The following is a 22,357-nucleotide window of genomic DNA, read 5'->3' as shown; positions in this document are numbered from 1 at the left end:
TAGTGCTTAAGCTGCTCAGTTATGCTTTTTCAGAAATACACTTAGCCATCAACTGGAAAGTCACTCTCTAAAAATGTAGTAGTACGTGGGGAAATTATTCATAGAACTTCTTTCAAATCTTTTCCATATATGCCCTATAATGGAGTTAGTCTTCCTTGAAGGATCTTAGACTTCAAACCAGAACTCCTGCTATGAAAGCAGATTCCATAGAATGATAGAGCCTCATTAAAGTCACTGAAAGAGTATAGACATTTCCCAAACTGGTGCAGAATTGAAATTTTGTGAGATTGTTTTAAAGGTACAAATGCCTGTACTTACAGAAACAGAGCATTGTAAAGGAAAAAAAAATCCTTTGACAGGGTGGCCACCCAGTGTGTCCTTTTCCCTCTGTGCCCCTCGGCAACTAACAGGCTCATTATCCATTTGGTTATTAAACATTTCCAATGACCCCAGCTCTAAGGTTTGATGTGGTGATATTTAAATTTCTAAAATCTAGTGGGTGACAAAGGGACTTTCTTGTGGAATTCTTGGCCCATCAATCTTTCAACTTATTTGTCCTCTTTGCTTTCCTGTTTTATGAATTCAAAAATAACCTTTACTTACATTGAGCCAGGTTATCACATTGACTTTGTGACCAAATGGAATGAAATAAAATATGTTGTGTGCTCACAGGCATTAATTCATATTCCCTAGTTTTCAGTTCCACAATGATATGCTTTGATTTCCTATTTATTAGGGAGGTATAAGAAGAAGAGCTAGGGATCTTAGCAATCTTGTAAAGTCTAATATAAACATATTGGTATTGTCATAGGTATATTTAAATATGGAAGTATGTTGCTTCCCCAAATCATCCTGGAAAGCTTTATGTTGACAGTATAATTTAGCTGATTTTTGAAATATTGCCACCTGACTTTTGATTACATGCCGCTTCGTTCATTTGTGTTAAACGTGTCTTGCATAATGGGCTAATGTGTACCCTTCCTTTTAATATTTGCTTACCTATTCTTTTTTTGTTTTTTGAAAAGGAAATATTTTCTCAGTGATTTTGAAAGTACTGGGGGGGAAATTCTTACTGTGATTTGTGCTAATAGAGTTGTTTACAAGGCAATATAAGAAAGGAAATTATTTTAAAAATTGGAGCTCTAGCTCTGTTTTTCATATTGTAGTAAATACTGTTGAATAGGTATAAAGTTCTGCAGTATACCCAGAGATGAGAGTCAAATATTTATTAACCAGTAAATCAAGGTACTGCCGAATCCAAATAGATATTGGTCTTAGTTCAGGAGCAGGGTCCTGGAAGCCTCCTGGTGGAGGTGTTAAACCTTTTAGGTGTTGGTTTATAGATAGGGCAGGATATTAGCGTGGGGTCAAGGCTGCAGGGAGTTCTAGAAGACTTAGAACAGCAGTGTATGTCAGCCATGTATCAGCAGTTTAATATTTAACAACCAGTACTGATGGACCAGGACATCCTAGCTTATATTAGCCTTGCATACATTACAAAACGTATGTTGCGTTTTTATAGCGGGTTGGTAGAAATGGAGACTTCATTGGTGTAAAATCACATTTGGTTCTTCCAAGCTGCTGGTCTCTGTCTGGCTATTTGATAGAAGGAGCAGAGAGGCCAAAGAGGAGACTCAGAGTGGTGTCCCTGCAATTGTGGATCTTGTCCACCGGATGGACAGCGGCAGGTGGCCTGAAATCATCCACATGGCTAAGAATCAGGTCTTTGTCTTACTCACCATTATATCCCCAGTACCTAGACCTATTTGAGACTCAATAACAAATGAATGATTAGAGGTGAATGACTAGGTGTTTCATAATAGAGGTTTCATTATTATTCAGGTGTGATGAGGCCAACAGATCAGGAGATAATTGCCATTGAAAAGAATGTGTTACTCACAGTTTCTAAGAGGAGGGAGCCCACAGGGGCCACACCCAGAAGCACCAGTGTTGGCCAAGAGGCAGAAGAGTGAGGGGAAAATGTAAGCAAGAACCTTTAGTGTGGTTTCTGTGGGAAAGTACAAGTGAGACTGAGTAAGCAGCTTAGGATTGGCTAATTTGAATAACTTCAGTGGGCTTTGGGGCATAGGGAATGTCTCCAACGGGCAAGAGGATAGTGGCCCCAGTGTGAGTGATAAGGGAGGTGATGGTGTGTGGATTTGGGACTGGCTAGTTAGCATATGAAAGGGATTCTACCATGATAGTCATTTACTATCTCTAGGAATTTACTAGCCCTGGGAAGGTAGTCTCTCCAGGATTTGCAGGACCCCAGATGTCAAAGTATCAGAAAGTAAAAAGGCATGATTAATACACTGGCCACCCTTGGGACTTCATGCAAATATCGCCTTTATTCTTTTTTTTTTTTTTTTCTTTTCACGGAACATGTCCACTGTTGTTTTCGTTTTTGGTGTTTTTAAAATTTCTATTTAAATTCTAGTTAGTTAGCATATACTGTAATATTGTTGTCAGGAGTAGAATTTAGTGATTCATCACTTACATACAACACCCAGTGCTCAACACAAGTGCCCTCCTTAATACCCATCACCCATTTAGCCCATCCCCCAACCCACCTCCCTCTATCAACCCTCAGTTTGTTCTCTGTCGTTAAGAGTCTCAAATGGTTTGTTTCCCTCTTTCTTTTCCCCCCTTCCCATATGTTCATCTGTTTTGTTTCTTAAATTCCACATATGAGTGAAATCATATGGTGTTTGTCTTTTTCTGACTGACTTATTTCATTTAGCATAATATACTCTAGCTCCATCCACATCATTGCAAATGACAAGACTTCATTCCTTTTGATAGCTGAGTAATATTCCATTGTGTATGTGTGTGCGTACATACCACATCTTCTTTATCCGTTCATCAGTTGATGGATATTTGGGCTCTTTCCATAGTTTGGCTATTGTTGATAATGCTGTTATAAACATTGGGGTGCATGTACTCCTTCGAATCAGTATTTTTATCTTTTGAGTCAATACCTAGTAGTACAGTTTCTGGATTGTGAGGTAGTTCTGTTTTTAACTTTTTGAGAAATCTCTATACTATTTTCCAGAGTGGCTGCACCAGTTTGTATTCCCACCAACAGTGTAAGAGGGTTCCCCTTTCTCCACATTCTCGCCAACACCTGTTGTTTCCTGTGTTGTTAATTTTAGGCTAACAGGTGTGAGGTGGTATCTCATTGTGGTTTAGATTTGTATTTCCCTGAGGATGAGTGATGTTGAGCATCTTTTCATGTGTCTGTCAGCCAGAACATATGGATGTCTTCTCTGGAAAAGTGTCTATTCATGTCTTCTGCCCATTTCCTCACTGGATTATTTGGTTTTTTTGGGTGTTGAGTTTGATAAGTTCCTTATAGAACCCTTTTGTTCTTAAAGGTCTGATGTAGGCAAGCAGAGATATCTTCTTTCTTCTTTGCTTCTATATTTCTTTTTATACCTATGTATAAAATAAAAAGTAGGTATACCTATGTATACCTACTTGCAACATAGCATTCAATGATAATGATTACAGCTAAGATGTATTAAGTCCTTACTATATACTTAGCACTATCCTAAGAACTTTACATGCATCAAACCCAATTAATGTCCACAACACCCCCTGCAGTATGTACAGTTTATATTCTCATTTTATACATGAGGAAGTAGGAGCCTTGAGAAGTTATATAAATTAGTCAAGGTCACATAGAATTGTGATGCGATGCTCTTACTCTCTCTACTATACTTTGCCTCCCATTAATTGCATTCTAGTTCCTTGCTTGTGTGTCTGTTGATGCAGCTAGTTTGAGCAGCTCAAAATGTTGGACAGTTCTCACCTGTGTATGTTCAGTCTCCATCAAAGTAGGCACCATATAAATTTTTGTGAATGAGTAAGTAAAGCTTCTATCACTGTTTGCTATAATTTGAGCAGCCTGATAAGCAGCCCATTGTTTAATGATGGAGGAGGAACTGTCCTGAGGGAAGGAGACCTGTTTTACGGCTTTCTGGTCTTTCTTTGACATTCTCTGAGAATGGAACTTGGGAAGAAAAGAAATGTATGCCTCTGCAAATGGTTATTTCTGTTCCGTGGCATTTGTGCCTTACTTAATCTGGGTCCCACAGATGCTTGCTTTGCAGGATATGGCCTTTAGAAAGAAGTATGTGAGATGTGTACTCTGTCCTTGGGAAAAACTAAGTGAATGTGCAGAACTTATTCCAACCCAGGAATGTTAACAGGAGAAACAGAGCTACCGAATTTGTCATACGGCAGCTTTCTTGATTGTCTCCTCTGCTTTATCTCTCTTCCAGCTTGTCACCAATCCTGTTTCAGGTGTGCAGGGAAAAACCCACTTAACTGCACAGCCTGCTGGCCTTCTCAAGTGCTGTTGGATGGTCAGTGTCTCTCCCAGTGCCCAGATGGATATTTTAACCAGGAAGGCGGTTGCACAGGTGAGTATGTAACATGCTGGGACATGTTCCCTATGCCATGGTTATGTCTCTGTATTGCAGCCAGACTCTGTCATTGAAACTTTTGTCATACCAGGGCACTAGGTTTGGGCTGTACATCCTTATCTTGAACTTGTTAGGAGTAAAGGTATAGAGTGAGGGGAACAAGTGAAGTTCTATTCTTCCAATAAGGGAAATACAGATGAAGTAAAAAATTGGAGTCAGCTTTGCCCTATGCACACAGGGAGGGGTAGGTTTGATGGTGTTGATCATGAAGCTACTACATCCAGGTTCTAATGCGGCTCTGTAGGACCAGGCATTTGGGTCTAACTCTAGAGTTCTCAGCTCCACTTCCCCTGGCTACAGCCTAAGAGAGTAGAGATGAAAGCAAGATATTTATTTTCTTCTTTGGTGTGTCGGTCCAATAAGTTTTTAACAACACCTTTATATTTCAGTGACAGAGATCCTAGAAATTACTGGTTGAGATTAGTTCAGGGTTTTATTGGAATTGACAAAATACTAAAATTTAAGCACCTTATTGTAACGCTGTGTTTTCTTGTATCTATGGAAGAAAAGACAAAATACATCCTATCATGATTACCATTTTGTTTCTAAAATTAGACTGTTGAGACCTGCTTATATGCTTGTTATAAAATTGTATCACATGTCCTTACTATATACTTAGCACTATCCTAAGAAAGCATATAATAAGTGCACAAAATATTTTTAAATGTTTATTTATTTATTTTGAGAGACAGAGAGTGAGAACATGTGCTCATGAGCAGGGGAGGGGCAGAGAGAGAGGGAAACAAAGAGAATCCCAAGCAGGCTCTACACTGTCAGCACAGAGCCTTACACAGGGCTCAATCTCACAACTGTGAGATTATGACCTGAGCTGAAATCAAGAATCAGACACTTAACTGACTGAGCCACCCAGGCGCCCCAGTGCACAAAATATTTTTAAAATAAGTTTATACTTGCCAGGTTCATCTAGCCTCAAACTCCAAAGAGGAAATCCAATGTAAATGCAAATCTAGACTGAGGATCAGTATTATATTTCTTCTGGAATTTTCTTTTTTCAAATACCTTTCTAATCTCTCTAGGCCCTAGATGGGTTTGCTCTACTTTAAACACTCTATCAGGCTCAGTGGGAATGTTCCTGGTTTCTCGTCATTGGGGTTGTCCTTGAAAACTGTTGTCTGTCCTCTTGTGCCCTCACCCTGGTCCCACTGGCTGTCCTGTGTGTGAAATTGTTGGGGGGTCAAGTCTGAGTAGCTCTAACTCTCCTCCGTCTATGCCTCTGCCCGCTTGCAGCCAGCAGATGGACGGTGCCCCGAGTTGGCAGGGCACCTGGGTGGCGGGAAATCTGGCGGGGAGGAAGAACTGGGAGGTAGAAATCATTCTGAGAATGCGAGTATCTTTAGGACAAGTGTTTTCCAAGTTAAGAGCCTCAGGAATATAGGAGGGATGACGAGTGATGATAGCTCATGCTAGCCTTCTAATCAGCAGCTCACTTCTTACTTGCTTGCCTTATTTATTTATCTGTTTGTTTTATATATAACTCCTTATCTTCCCTTGGCTTCTCACCATGAGAAGTGAGAGGTGGTTGACTATACACGAAATCTGTGCCTGTGCTTTCCACCAGCTCTGTGCCAGAAGGGAAATCTTTGTCATCGGTTCCCGCAAGCGCTGCCCAGCTCTGGTCCCTCACCTCTGCTCCTCTTGGAATCAGACACGCTTAGACCTCCTCGTCCTTGGCAGAGAAATCCTTAAATCCCCTGCTGCCTGCCTTGGCAGCATCAGTGCGACTGCAGCTGCAGCCTTCTTTGACTCCTCCTCGCCCTTATCTTTACCGCCTACACCTCCTGCGACTTACTTGTTTCCAGGGCAGTCCCCCTGAGTAATTTGAGCTTTCCCTGGGAGAAAACATAGCTTTGACATGGTTTTGTCTAAGGAATTGAACTTCAAACCTGGCTCACGATAACCTCCAGGAAGAGGGCTTTCTGTTTTTTTGTATTTTAATTAAGCGTTGCTGCTAACAGGAGGCATCCAAATTGTGGCCTGAAGGGAGAGCGTGGCTGGCATCTGACTCTAGTTAGAAGTATTGCTGTCCCTTGCTGTGTGTGGCTCCCCTTTGCCTGCCAGGAATTTCTGAGAAGCAAAATGTCACCCTCCTTTCCCTGTCTAGCTCTTTGAATCACGCAAGGTATTTTAACGAGAGGGAGGGCATCTTGCCACTCGCTCACCTGTCTGCTTTGTGACCTTGATCTGAATGAGCTTCCTTACTTCTATAGATTGGGGCTATTCCTGCTGGGGCTTCTGGAATGTGTAGCCAATTACTCCAGTTTTGATGGTTCTAGATTCCACCTTCTGTCCTTGGACAGCATTTTCATTGGCAGCAGAAACGTCATCTTTTGGTCGGGTCTGACAGTACGCCAGGCTTGCTTAGGAATCTTTGAAAGATGATTAGTGTCGGAAGTCTGCTCTTGCTGTAATTTGTGGAAGTGCATTAATGTTTCATGTGTTTACATGGTGAGTGGCTCATTCCAATCCTGGCTCTCATTTCTCTCCCCAGAATGCCACCCCACCTGCAGGCAGTGCCATGGCCCATTGGACTCTGACTGTATCTCCTGTCACCCTCATGTCACTCTTGCTGGTGGGAGCTGCAGGACCAGCTGTAAAGAAGAACAATTCCTCAACCTGGTGGGGTACTGCACTGGTGAGTGAGAGCTCCTTCAGAGTCCTGGAAATCACAAGCCAAAGACTGGGGTTCTCCATACCAGGCTCAAGAAGCCTGTCTTGTATCTGGGGGAGCCTGGGTGGCTCAGTAGGTTAAGCATCCCACATTGATCTCAGCTGAGGTCTTGATCTCAGGGTCATGAATTCAAGCCCTGCGTTGGGCTCCATCCTGGGCGTGGAGGCTACTCAAAAAAAAAAAAAAAAAAGGGTCTCTTCATATTTGTCCTTTGTCATCAGATGAAGAGCTATTTTTTGGGAGGCATTTGTCTCATGTCCGGGAACTTACTTCACTGCTTCCTATCAGACATTTAGTAAATATTTGTAGATTTAAATGGAATCTTCTAATAACACTCTTGAAACTGCTGAAAAAACTTGGAACCTTATATTCATGAAGATTGAAGTGATGATAATAGCACCTTATGTGGTGCACTTCAGCTTAAGATAGCAACACATTTCTTCAGTGACTCTGAAGATTCTCCCTCTTGTCTACATTATCTTCTGCGTCTTGCTGTGGAGAACTTTTGCCATCAACCCTAGGCACAAAAATTTAGGGAGATTAACCTAAAAGTAAATCAGTTGTCTCAAGAGATAGGATTTTTTTTTCCTCCTCATTTTAGAACTCCGGTTTCAAAAAAGGTCTATATTAGGAAAGTAGCCTGGAATTTGGGTAATGATGAAGAAGCCATACTGTGTTTAGGGTTCATGCATCCATTCAAATGACAGATATCTTTGAGTGTCTACTCATGGCCAGATGCTCAGAATACAGAAAAGAAAAGAAAAAAAAAAAAGGAAAGGTGAATGAGACAATGACCATGCCCTCAAAGAGCTTATGGTCTAGAGAGAAGAATGTATAGACTAGTGGGTTATTACATATTTCTTGACCCATTTCTCCAAATTGTAGGAGAAACTTAAAGAGATTTGCCTGCAACAGCTTTTGTCACATCTCTGACTGGCTTGAATGGGAGGCATTCTGAGATGCTGCTGGGAAAGGTGAAAAGGCTAAGATCTGGTTGGATATATGCTGCTGAGGTTGATCTGTCTGTAGGACTTGTCTTTGGGCAGTGATATGAGGTGTGGTCAATTACCTAGATCATAGTATGGAGCAAACACATTTAGTCTGGGACAGCATTAATGCCTCAGGTGTCCATTTTGGGGGGGAGCACAGCAAATTAATTACAACCCTCCAAGTGTGGCTGGTTGTGCCATGGTCCTGGGTGATCCATTTCTTTTTGCAGATGACCTTAATTGATAGCTAGAAATTGGGGTCCAGAATCTATATCCTAGGAAGACAACTGTCAACAGCAGGGCTACAGCCAAAAGATGCTGGTATTCAGGGAAAAACATAATTGTAAAGACTGCAAACATTTTAGGGGCAATGAAAAGTGGAAGCTCGGAGAGTCCAGGCTTGAGACTCATGAGATACCCCACAGCTGCAGTGTGAGCCTCTTACCAGTACTGCCAGCTATAGGCACGGCTGACTTGGGAAGTGGGCAGGTAGGAAACATTAGTGCCTACCCTTGAAGAAGAATCTAGGGATGGCAGGGGCTGACTGTTATTATAGTTTGTGAGCTTGAGTTCAGCAACCGCTTCTTACTTTAGGATACAAAGGAGCAGTTACTATGAGAACTAAGAGGTTCTCCTGGTTTCAGTACATTAGTAAGTATTTACATAGAACCCACAAGGTGCTGAGTTGCCATTTGAGGGGACACGGATATCTTGCATGCTACTTAAGGAGATGAACCAAAAACACAACTGGCAGTTAACAATAGTACAAAGAATCTTATGGGTAATAGCACCAACAGGCAATATGGGCTATAGGAGTTCAGAGGCATAAAAGATGCAAAAAGCATTGTAGAGAAGGGAGAACCTAAATTCTTCCTAAGTAATAGCTAGGATTTGGTTAGACAGAGGGAGGGTAGGCAGGATTTCTGGGTATGGTTCCATAGGAGACGGGCCAGAAGGTAGAACATGTGGGCCATTTGTGGCCAGTGAGTGGTCCCACCTGGCTGAAGAGCAAGGTTTGTATTAAGGCACATTAGATGAAATGATTGGAAAATTTAAGTTGGAACCAGAGTCTAGAGAACGCAGAGTTCTAGGCCAGAAAGTTTGAACTGAATCTTGTGGGTAATAGAGTCGTGAGAGTTTGGGAGAAGACTGTGCCTTGGCTAAGGTTGTGCTCTGGGCAGGACACCTATAAGCTGTGGAAGGTGAACTAGAGCAAGGAGAGATTATAGTCAGAGAGAGGAGTTAGAAGGGCGGACCTTTGGGGCGCCTGGGTGGCTCAGTTGGTTGAGCGTCCGACCTTGGCTCAGGTCATGATCTCACAGTTGGTGAGTTCGAGCCCTATGTCGGGCTCTGTGCTGACAGCTCAGAGCCTGGAGCCTGCTTCCGATTCTGTCTCCCTCTCTCTCTGCTCCTTCCCTGCTCGCACGCTGTCTCTCTCTCAAAAATAAATAAAGATTAAACAAAAATTAAAAAAAAAAAAAATAGAAGGGCGGACCTTCATGATGACTTTTCTATTTCCAACCTATTCTGTATGTGGACCCTAAAAATTTTATGCTGGGACATATTTTATAAGTAAATGTTTATGTAAGGAAATTGGAAAAATTTAATTTTTAATGAGTTCTGTTCTCTCCAATGTCCAGAGCCCTCTTTGATAATAAATTAGGTGATTAGGAGTCACATAAATTTTTTAAGGCTAATAGGGGACCATTAGAATAAAGAATCATGGGACTAGGTTAAATGACTCTGGAAATCCTCAGCCCTAGAAGAACAGTCCCCACTAAAATAGGTTGCATGGGACAAACCTTGTCTGTCCTAGGAATTGGGTATAGTAAGTGAAAGTTTTTCAGTAAGGTAACCATTGTGTGGTGCTTAGAAATCCTTTGTTGAATAGATACTGGTGTGTCAGTGCTTGTTACAGAATAATTTGACCAGTAATTTCAATTGTTGATCTTTTCAAGGAGTGCACTGACCCCAAAGTTTGCTTTTTCAAGAAATATATATCCTTTCCATACTCTTCACACTTCTCTCTGTAGCACCGTAATGAATTCCTTCGTTTACAGCTTCATCAAACATTTTTTAGACATACACTCCATGCCAGGCACTGTGCTGGGCCCTGGGGATGCCCATATGAATAAGATATGGTACTTGTATTCAGGAAGAGTACAGCAGAGTGAACGAAGGACATATGTTTGAATATGATGTTGCTATGGAGAGGAGGCAAATCTGTGGGGCAGGACCCTAACCCACACTGGGTGTGGGGGAGGGTAGGTAGTAAAGGCTTTCCAGAGCACACCATAACTGAGATGATTTTGAAAGATGAGTGAGAATTAGAGGGGTTTGGAGATTTGGAGGGGAGAACATTCCAGAAAATGGGCCAAAGACTATGATCTGTTCGGGCACCAACAAAGAATTAAGCAGAATGTCAGCCCTGAGTGTGGGAGTCATGGTACCTGAAGCAGAAGGAAACAGGGCCAGTCAGGAAGGCCTCGTATGTTATGTTTAAGGAGAATATACTTTGTCATCAAGGCTGTGGGGGTCTCTTGGAGGTTTCTAGGGAGGGGAAGGTCGTGGTTGCATTTCTGTGAAGAGAAATATCCACCAAAGATTGTGTAGAAGACAAGACTGGGGCAAAAGGATCTTAAGAGGTAGTTGTAAGAAGTCAGATCAGAGAGGAAGCCCTTTAATGAGAAAATTGCTGAGGGGATGAAGAGAAGGGGGTTTGGCTTCACTAAGAATTAATTATATATTAGGTCGACCTGTGTGAGATTGCTGGGTTTTGTGCACAAATGATCAAATAGTGGCAAGTTTATATGGTTCAACCTAATAGAAGCAGTCGAGAAGTCAGCAATGTCTCAGCCCTGGAGACTAAGGGAGAGGGAATTTGGGAGATGATTTTCAAGGTTTCTGGGCAAATAAATTTGAGGAGTGGGAGTACCATTTACTAAGGGCAGGAAATGGAAGACAAGGGGTTTGAACTGGACAAGTTGAATTTGGGGTGATCATTGGACATCTAGGAGTAGCTGTCCATGAGGAGGTGGAAGGTTTAAATGAACACCCGTTTATTTCTGGCCACTAGGAGCTCATCTGCTATTTTTATTTTACCCTGAACCTAAATTCCTAGAACATTTTTTTGAACTCAAGTGTGGCTTTAGTCAGGTCATAGTTTACCTCTGGAACATTTCAAGGACTTTTATCTAAACTCAGGAAGGTGTTAGGGAGAGCTCTGTGATGATAGACAAAGCAGAAGATAATCCTCCCCATGCAGTGCCATCAGTGAAATGCATGTTACCATCGTTGGGAAATTCTAGCCCCTGGAGAAGAACCCTCTCTGTTCCCTCTATCATGTGTGAGCTTGGCAGGGTGGTAGGATTTACTCACAGGATTTATTCTCTATCTGAGCTGTACCTAAGATCATCATCAGAGACCTCTTAATTGCACTTAGCTGTTTAAGAAAGAAAATTACATCTAATCTATCACACAGACAAGAATAAACACATCCTGGGAACAGGTCCAAAACCTCAATGTGTTATCACATATGGAGATGTCATATGTGTGGGGTTTTTTTGTTTTTTTCCCCCCTGCAAGCTTATCAAAGCAAATATATAGTTTGTGAGATTTACGCCAGGGCTGAAGGTTTTCAACAAAGATAAATGAACTGAGGTGAGAGGCAAGAGTGGACAAATTGCAGCAGGCATGGTTCATTGCTATGGAAACAGGCTTTTTCATCATAGATTTTTGTTGTTGTTTACATTTTGCCCACATGTAAACAACATTCTCCCAAATTTCAAAGCTTGAGGTGCCTTCTCCACTTGTCTTTCTCAGCTAAAACCTTTTCCCCTGTTCATAGAAGAAGGTGAAAATTAAAAAGAAAACATGGGACAATATCCAAATGCAGAAGCATTAAAAAAATGCTGTGGGTTTTGTGGAATGCCTGATGGGATGGCTGTACTTTTGAGTTCTTACATGGAAGAGGAGATAATACTGAGAATAATATGGAGAGGGGGAGACCTGGAAAATTATAAACAGCTGATTTGTTAGGGTTGTACAATTCTGGGGGATTGAATTTTGTTTGTTTAGGCAGTAATGACAGAATGTAAGCAAAAGAAGACAAGTGTCAGTAAAGAAATATTATTCTGAGCATTTTCATATTGTTTTCCATGGGACTCAAGTTTTAAACAATGGTTAATAGGTATTGCATGCAAAAAAAGACTTCTGGCTAAGTGAATTTGGGAAACTCTCAGTTAAATAAAGTGAAGCACTATTCTTTATTGCAGAATTTCTTAGAACCTTAAAAAAGCAGATGTACATTGTGAATTTCTAAAATGAAGGAGACTGGACACCATTTCTCACACATTTCATTGCAGACCCCTCCCCTTTATTTGTTATAGCCTCTCAGAGCTAATGAGTGTTTTGCAGAACAGTCTTTGGGAAGTCCTGCAATGATTTTAACATATTTGACAATTTATTGGCACTTCCTAAAGGTAAAGTGAAATAATGAACCAATACTCAGATTATGGATTTCCTTTCCCTCTTTTCTTCCTTCCTTCCTTCCTTCCTTCCTTCCTTCCTTCCTTCCTTCCTTCCTTCCTTCCTTCCTTCCTTCCTTCCTTCCTTCCTTCCTTCCTTCCTTCTTTCCTCCTTCTGTCTTCTGGGCAAGCAGAAGGTCACCAAGAGTGCTCGGGTTTGCCACTCTCTTGCTTGTTGAAGAGCACCAAAGAGCAATCAATAATCATCTTCCAGTGTTAGGTCTGAGAAGTATTTGCTCTCTGAACCTGACTGAAGCCATTTGTGGACTGATTAGAAGCCCTGTTAACATCTTTCTTCCAAATCATAAAAAGAAAAACTTTTGAGTCCCTCCATGATTTCCCCCATTTATTGTCATCATTTCTGAAAGATGGGAGCCCTAAAAAAATGGTGAAAATGTTAAAATGCACAAATTAAAGGAGCAACAAATGCCTGTTTTAGAATAAGCTGATACAACTCCAACATCGAGCAATGAAAACCCAAGTTCAAGTGGAACATAATTAAGGAGCTGGGAAGAAGCCCTGTGTGAGCCAGTGTGCCGGCTCTCTGCCTCCATGCACCATGGCTTGAAGCCAGAGGTGAGAGCCAGTTCTTGTTTGACACCAGCTTCTGCATGTGGGGCAGGTGCATTAGCACTGCCCTACATCTTGCTGTAACTGCTCCTGCAACTACAAACTGAAAGGAAGGTGAGAGAAACACACTATAAACATGTAGCGGTTACTACCTTATTTTGATCATCAAAATCCTGTCCATCTATTCCCCATGATTCCATCCTTTCTAGGACCAGCTTCCTCTTGGCATGACCCAGTTTTAATTCCTGGTGGGCTGATTGTTTCTACCAGTTACCTAGTACTTGGCATTGACTAGCTCACGTTTCCTGTGAGTGATCTTTTCGTGGTATCTAATAATAGGTGACTGTTCTGAGGGCTTCTTATGTGACATGCATTGTGCTAATTGCTTTGAATGCATTTTGCCATTTAATATTAACAATGATCCTCCAAAGTAATACTACTGTTACATTTGAAGAAACTGAAACACAGAAAGGTAAGTAATTTGTTCAAAATGACAAAAGTAGGAAGACAGGGCCAAGATTTGAACTTAGTATGATTCCAAAATCTACATGTTTAACCATTTTGTTGTACTCTACGGTGCTAAATATAGTTTTGCAACAATAGGGACTCAAGAACAATTTTTTGATTAGTGGATTAAAAGGGACTGGCGTAACAGGATGCGATAGAGAGCATTGTTGGGGAATGTTCCAAGAACTTCCTTGTCTGTTTCAAATGCTAAGGAAGCTGTTTAGACTGCCACATACTCTTATTGTATATATTCTTATAAATACATACACTTTAAAGAAAAACATTAATGCACACTGAAATTTAATAATTTATATCATTCTGCATTTACTTTATTTTTTTAAATATTTATTTACTCATTTTTGAAAAGCACAAGTTGGGGAGGGTCAGAGAGAGGGGGACAGAGGATCTGAAGTGGGCTCTGAGCTGACAAGCTCACAGTAGCAAGCCCAGTGTGAGGCATGAACCGTGAAATCATGACCTGAGATGAATTTGGACACTCAACCGAATGAGCCACTCAGGTGCCCCGCATTCTGCATTTGCTTTAAATGTTTATTTATTTTTGAGAGATTGCAATAGTGCAAGAGAGGGAGAGAGATGGGGGACAGAGGGTCTAAAGCTGGCTCTGTGCTGACAGCAGAGAGCCCAGTGCGGGGCTCAAACTCACGAACCAAGATACCATGACCTGAGCTGACTGAGCCACCCAGGCGCCCCTTACTTTAATCTTTTTCAGTGGATACGTTGCATTTTTTTATAGTTGTAGTCAGCACCTATGTATTTCTTTGTTCATTTCTCTTAAATATCACTTTAATTTATGTATTTCCGTGTGTTGGCAAATATTGGAAGAATCCACATTATCATCATTTGTAATGGCTAACTGGTGTTTCATTATGTTTGTTTTCCTTAATTTGAGTGGCCATTTCCTATCGTAGAGCTGGGCAGTAACCAGCAGGAGGTGGATTTACCGCCTGGGCCATCAGGGGTTAAGTATGAGATGCAGGGTTTCAGCTGGGACTAGGTCTGTTTCTCAAGTTATTGTTAATAGTAACATTGGTGTGTTTCTGGAGTTTTATACTTTTCAAAAAATTTTCTCATTTATCTTTTCATTTGATCGTCCAGGAAACCTTGCTGTAGAGGTGGGAATTCTCATTCTGTGGGAATTCTCAGTGCAGTCATCACTGCACTGGCACATAGATGGTGATCAAGAAATGCTGTGTAAATACATGACTCGAATCTGGCGCCCTAATGATTACGATAATCCCTTCTAATGCTTCACATGGTAATTATGTCAAGGGTCTTTCTTCTTAGTGTGACCCATTTTTTGCTTCTTATCTCTTTCTTGTTCGCCTTCCACTTCATTCCATCTGGTCCAATTCTTCTATCTCTATATTTTTTCAATTTTCTAGTATCTTTTTTTTTTCTTTAAACACTTGCTGCTTTATTTTCCTTATCTTCTTCTTTGGCAATTCACTTTCTTTTCTTATTCCTCATCTTGTCAGTCTATCTCCTATTGCTTGAACTATGAATTGCATATCCAGTCTCTCTCCAGAACTTTCAGTGATTGTCTCTCCCTTGTTCTCCCAATTTGTGTTTTATTTAAGAGACCACCCTGTCTGTTGAAGGATGATTGAATATTTCAAGGTGTTTCTCTTCTTTACTTTTCCTTCCAGAAAAAAAAAAAAAAAAGACATGACCTATGCTTAAATTGGGGCCTTCCTAAATTAAAAAAAAAAAAAAAAAAGGAAGAACTTGTATATTCTCCTTCATGTGACTTCTACTAAATAATATCTTACCTGGATTTAGTAATAACAGAAAGACCTTACTTAAAAACCTTCTACTTGGCAGGGCTCCCGATGAAATCAGGACTGTTGTTGTCTTCATAAGAACTGCAGGCCACAGTCTTGCTCAAAGAACACAACTGAATTTAGACCCACAGGTCATCCTCTCAGTACCAAAGATAGCAAGATTGCTAAGGCTGCACTTAGCCATGTTTCTTACACACATGTAAATCTCTGTGGTTTACATGCTATAGGCAAAAAAGTGATTTAGATGTAGGCGTGACCATCAGTACCAGTGTCAGTTCTGACTGGGCCTACAGTGGATAAAGAATAGTGGCCAATGGGGGTGCCTGGGTGCCTCAGTCGGTTGAGTGCCAACTTCAGCTCAGGTCACAATCTCACAGTCCATGAGTTCAAGCCCTGCGTTGGGCTCTGTGTGGACAGCTCAGAGCCTGGAGCTTGCTTCGGATCCTGTGTCTCCCTCTCTCTCTGTCCTTCCCCGGCTCATACTCTGTCTCTGTCTCTCTCTCAAAATAAATAGAATAGAATAGAATAGAATAGAATAGAATAGAATAGAATAGAATAGAATAGAATAGAATAAACATTAAAAAAAATTTAAGTGGGGTGCCTGGGTGGCTCAATCGGTTGAGCGTCTGACTTTAGCTCATGAGTTCAAGCCCCATGTCAGGCTCTGTGCTGACAGCTCAGAGCTTGGAGCCTGCTTTGGATTCTGTGTCTACCTCTCTCTCTATCCTTCCCCCACCCCCTCTCTCTCTTTTAAAAACTAAATAAACTTAAAAAAAATTTTTTTTAATTTAAAAATAGTGGCCAACATTTTTCAGCATTTACTACGTGCCAGCTCCTCATGTGTATTATCTCATTTAATCCTGACTGCAAACCTTTGAGGTCAGTCCTATGATTGGTAGCATCTCCATTTTATAGCCCAGGAGACTGAGACTAGGGACATTAGCCAATTTAGTCAGTGTTTCACAGCCAGGAAGTAGTAGAGCTGGGCATTGAAGTGGGGCCACATCAGAGGGCACACAGCTGAGCACATGTCACCAGCCTCTGTCCAGTAAGACCTTCTCTGCTTCTCAGCAACTGTACTATTTGGAGCTCCCTTTGGTGTTTTGTCGTCCTGCCCACCCTGGCCTTTTCTTGTGCACTGTCCCCACTTTCCCTCAACTCCAATCTCACTCAGATTGGTTTACATCTCTGCTTTCTTTCTCATTCAAAAGAATAACATGATCTGATAAAAACAACAACAAAAACTCTCCCTCACGTTTCTCCTCAAGTGTCTCTGCATCTTCTTTTAGATACTTCTTTTTCCTTACTTTCTCGGAGAAAGGAGTCCCCCTCACCCTGGCTCCTCCATCTGTGGCCTGGAGCCTGTCTGTGCATCACCCTTGTGAACTGGTCTTTCCAGGCAGTTATTTCCTCTTCTTGTTACTCATTTCCCCCCCTCCTTCCCTCCCTCCCCTCGTCCCCCAGCCCCTTTCCTCTGGGACCGCAGCATCCCTCCCAGCCTCAATCCAGTCCTCATTTTTGTTTTCTCCTCGGAGCCCATGTTTAGTGCACACGTGATGGCCATTTCCAGGCCCTCAGTTTTACATGTCTACCTCCTGGACAACTACTGCACAGGAGCACCATACTCAAAACCTCCAAAGGAAACTACCCATCTTCATCTCCCTTAATCTACCAGGTCCATTTCTTCCATCTGCTGAATTTCCTGTCCACCCACTATTGATTTTTCAATCAGGGTAATTCGAAAACAGTTGAGTTACCCTGCTTGCCCCCTGCCCTATTGCACATTCCAATCACTGCCGCATCTCACCAAGTTCAAGTCCTTCCTATTTTCTTTGGATAAAATATTCTCTGGTCCCCCTTAAATATATGTTGCATTTCAGGTGTGGCTTTCCTAAAGTAGACCCTGTCGTGAGCATCTCAAGGGAAGATGCAGCATCTGACTCAATGCTCTGTCTCCTGAGGTAACTTCCACAGTGCCTCACACCCAACTCACATTCCATAAATGTTCATTGAAGTGAACGTTTTCTTGTTGGGGAGGTAAACCAAGAGCAAAGAATGAGCTTTTGGAAGGCTAGGTAGGAGGCATCGTCATACACGGAGGAGTGGTTCTCATGACCCCTTGTTGGCAGCAAGAACTGGCACCAGAACTGAGCAGAGAGCTGTACTCCGTCCATCTGGCACTGCCTCTCGCTGCTACAAAAAGAACACAGGGTTTGTAAGAGCTCACTCACGGGTGGGCTAGGACAAAGCAATCTGTGGGGAAAGAGAGGGTGCTTTTTTCCCTTCCACCATCTGTATGTTATTTTGTGGATTTCTTCTGTACTATCTCACAAGTAGTACCTCGTCAATTTTAAAGGTGGCATCTGAATTCAAATTCTATACGCACTTTAAGGGCCCCGAGTTCTGGCAAGAAATCACTTCTGTTTCACATGATGAGGAACAGCCACAAGTGCTGATTATTTTAACCGCTTCCAAACGCATTTAATGTGGTTGCATTAAGAACCTAATCGACTGACAGGACATTATTAAAAACTCACTGTGTGTCTAAATTTGTCTTTATAGGTCATTATTTATCAGCTAAGGAGTCACTGCCCCATAAAACCAACATCCAAAGCCATTGCTTTGACAGTATGCATTTACTTTAATATCTTCAAGCTTTTTGACTTTGCTCCAAAGACGTGAAATAAGTCATTTCACTGCCGTGTGCTTCCATCCATCATGATTGTGGGTAATCCTCACTGATCCTCGAAGCAGAGCCTTTGTGATTTGAAGAAAGCATCACACAGTGATGACCACATGTAATTTCCCTACAGCTGCAGGGTGACATATTAGAGGATATTACAGCTGCTGAGTCAAAATATTTTTTTTGTATATTTAAATTTTTAGCATGTCTGCATGCTGTGCATATTTAGGGAACAAATGGAATCCTCCGCTTGCTTAAAAAGAAGAAATGTATTTATTTCAGCCCAAGCTAATACTCCCTTTCCAGTCTCCCTTGTAATGTGTTCATTAATTTGTTTGTTTAAAGTGCTCATTCACTGGGTTTGTTAGCAAGCAGGCACACATACAAACAGCTGGAATTTCATCTGCCCTGCCCTGTACCACATGCTTATTCTACACCAGTAATCTGAAACAGACTACGTATAAATGTATCCCGGGTCTCTCTTCTTTCTTTGTCACCCTTAATGAGTCATATTTAAAGACTCTTCACTGTAATTGAAATCGTGACAAATAAAGATTTACTTACTGAGGAGCATTGCTAGGACCTGGAGAGACGGCCTCCGGAATAGGAGCTGCTTTTAAGCAATTAATGGATACACACTCACCATTTAGACATATTTGAGGTTAGCCTCCTTTTTTGATTACAGACAGCAAGGTCAGATGCAAATGCCTTACTTCACAGATGGGGCTTTTAGGATGGGACGTTAATCCTTGCAGAGGTTGCTAGATTGGTGGGTTGGAAACTCCATTCCCCTATTATAGTAACTGCAGCTCTGGTTCAAATTAAGCTGTGACAGTATAAACTTCCTCTGGTGAATCCTGTGAAATTGTTCCAAATGTCACCTGCAGGGAGAGGAATGGGCAGGGAAGGTGGGGTGAGGAGGATTATAGGGGAATTCACTCTGGTTTGTTGGCCTGAGAATACGGCTGCCATTTTGAGGACACAATTTCTGACAGTAGTTATGTTCCTACAGTGTGGGTCCAGCAAGGATCTGAGTTAGGATTTGTCAGATGGTCACCACCTACCAGGAAGAATGCAAGAGTTGCCTCTAAATTAGCTTAATTCTTAGAAAATATGCCTATAGATTTTCCTACACATGAAGTGACGGGTGTCAGAGTAGTTTCCCGGGACACATGGTCATCTGCTGCAGTGCCTGGATATGGGGCTCACACCACCTCTTGATTATGTTTACAGTGTATAATTAATACATTTGGCTGGCTGTGGGGACATTTATCTTTTCATTATCTCAAATTCAACCAACAAGGCAGTTGTAAATTGTCACACACATAGAGCCAAGTGGCGCCCTTTTCCTCTTGGCCTGAAGTGGATTTTGAAAACCAGGATGAGCCTTTTTCATGAGCCTCCAAATCCCCTACAACCTGTTAGTATTTTAACTCCAATAATCTTTTTTCTTTCTTTCTTTCAACAAATAGGTAGGGACTACCCACTAGGTACTACTGATTTGGTCAAATTCTACTTTGTTTTAATTTTTAAAGGTATTTTAGAAGCTGACATTTTGCAGAAAGGTCTTCCCAGGGCATGCCTGAGAGACAAACCACTGGCACGTTGGCCTTCCTTCTCAAAAGAAATCCAAGATCTTCATTCCTGGTCAAGATAGCTTTCATGTACTTATGTTATAGTATTTTTTATATTCTTACTATGCCTAGTCCAGCACAAGCCTCATGAGAACAGTTCAACAGTGGAATGTTATTAACAGAGAAAGTCTTCTAGATGTAATGGAGGGGAGGAGGTGAAAGAACAGCAGGGACCTTGGTCCCTCCCCCCAGAAAGGTTCATATTGAGAGCTGCTGTTTGCCTGAGTTTTCTTAGATTGTTGGTTCTTTGCTATGGTTCTCATGTCTTCTCTCAACACTAGTTACCTTCCATATAACAATTTCTCATTTAAATCTGTAATAAAAAACACAGAGAACTCTGTAAATAGACTGGTAATGAATACACACACACACACACACACACGCACATGCACATGCACACGCACATGCACACACCCATTCCTGATCGCCTTTGAAATAAAATACATATTCCTTTCCATGACTTATGTGGTATTCTAAAACTGGTACAGCCAGGTCCTAAGTGGTTCTTTTGTATGTTCTTCAAGATCCAGCCATATTGAACTTTTCTCAGTTCCTTGAAGGCATCCTGTTCTGTTGGGCTGCTGGGTTTTGGCCTAAGTTTTTCCTCTTCTTGGGACTGTTTCTCATCCTGTCCAGCTTACCCTCACTAGGGGTTCATGGCTCCACCTTCTCTAGGAGGCCTTCCCATCTCCTGGACTGGATCAGGACCCCTATTATAGATTTATATGGCACCCTGGTACTTAGCCTGTTAGCATTTTACAAAATGTTTAACAGTCTTCTGGCAGTCCTGCCTCTCAGTGTTTGCCATACACTCTATCATTGCTCATCCCACGGTGCCATCATCTCTACTGCCCTCCGACGCAGGTCTCAATTTGGAGAAAAACCCTCCTTAAGGCAAGAAGCACGGTCCAAGTCCACTTTACTGTTGGATTCTTGAATATTCCACTTGGCTGCCTCCAACCTATTCTGTGGGAGTGGAAGGCAAGGGTAAAGTGAATGGTCTTTCTGCCTCTGCCCCTTCTTCCTCTCCGGATTGAAGCATTTTTCTGGGCTTGGGTACAGAAGTGAAGAATGCAGGGGCTGTATTGGTGGTGGAGGGCCTGTGTCTGTTAGCTCCAATGCACTTCAAAGTTTTGTTTTTTTCTTCCCATCTTTCATCTGTTCCCTGGACTCTGGGAATTTGGTATCTTTGTAGATTTGATTCTGATAACTTTCTCTGGGAGTACATGATGGTCCATGCTTCCTGGTTCAATGGGGATAGTTACTTGCAGTGAATGAGAAAGGAACTCATTGGTTGATATATCAAATTATTGTTTGATTACACATATTTCACACTCAACTATAATTATATATCCAGGGTTGTTTTTTTCCCCACCATAATGAAAGCTCCATGCCTACAGTAGGCATTTAAACATTTTTATTGTTTGAAAGATTTTTTAATGCTCAGACTAATTTATAATAAAAGAAATATAAATGAAACCAATGATGTAATAGCAGTTTTCACCAACCAGATTAAACAAGATTGCCTTACTATTTTTCAGTTCCTTAGTGCAGGCAGAGTTATGATGGAACAGTCTTATGAGTGGCTCTTGGAAATGTAATATGATACAAACTTTCTGGAATGGAATTTGTAATACCTATTAAGAATTTTACATGTTTTTCATGCCTGTAGTGGTTAAAAGTACATGCTTTAGAGTCAGTGTGAAGATGACATGTGTGAACAAATCAACCTCTGAGTCTCGATTTCCTCATCTTTAAAATGGGGATAATAATACCACCTACTTTATTTTTGCAAATGAGATTATGCATTTATAATAATTAGTATAGTACTCGATATATATTCAGAGCTCAATAAATATAAGCTGTAATAATAATATGAATTGCATCCTTGACAACGTCTTTGGGGAACTAATCTAAAATGCACAAAGGTCTTATCTGGGCCTTCATCATGAAAGTGGACAAATTGGAAGTAAATGTTCAAGTACAGTTGACTCTTGAACAACAGAGGTTTGAACTCTGCGGGTCCACTTATATGTGGATTTTTTGTTGTTGTATAAATACAGTACAGTACTGTGAATATGTTTTTTCTTATGATTTTCTTTCTTTTCTTTTCTTTTCTTTTTGAGAGAGAACGAGTGGAGGAGAAGCAGAGAGAGGGGAACAGAGGGTCAGAAGCAGGCTCTGTGCTGACAATAGAGAGCCTGATGCGGGGCTTGAACCCACAAACCATGAGATCGTGACCGGGGCTGCAGGCAGATGCTTAACCTACTGAGCCACCCAGGCTCTCCATTTCTTATGATTTCTTAACATTTTCTTTTCTCTAGGTTACTTTATTGTAAAAATACAGTATGTAATGCATATAACATGCAGAATATTTGTTAATTGATTAACTTATTACAGTCACCTATTTAAGGCTTCCGGTCAATAGTAGGCTATTAGTAGTTAAGTTTTTGGGGAGTTGAAAGTTGTA

The 22,357-nt window shown here is 41.3% G+C and overlaps 1 protein-coding gene across 1 annotated transcript in view; it reads left to right on the top strand.

Annotated features, from left to right (window-relative positions):
• Window positions 1-22,357, top strand: part of FRAS1 (Fraser extracellular matrix complex subunit 1) — a 426,196-nt gene that overhangs the window by 231,326 nt on the left and 172,513 nt on the right. Inside the window, exons 19-20 of the mRNA XM_058722162.1 lie at window positions 4,284-4,424; window positions 6,997-7,140. Of these exons, the coding sequence (XP_058578145.1) occupies window positions 4,284-4,424; window positions 6,997-7,140 (285 nt within the window). The remainder of the gene's footprint in view (window positions 1-4,283; window positions 4,425-6,996; window positions 7,141-22,357) is intronic.

The sequence above is a fragment of the Neofelis nebulosa genome, chromosome 3, assembly GCF_028018385.1.
Source record: "Neofelis nebulosa isolate mNeoNeb1 chromosome 3, mNeoNeb1.pri, whole genome shotgun sequence".
NCBI classification, from domain to species: Eukaryota; Metazoa; Chordata; class Mammalia; order Carnivora; family Felidae; genus Neofelis; species Neofelis nebulosa.
This window is presented reverse-complemented; position numbering and strand designations above follow the sequence as displayed.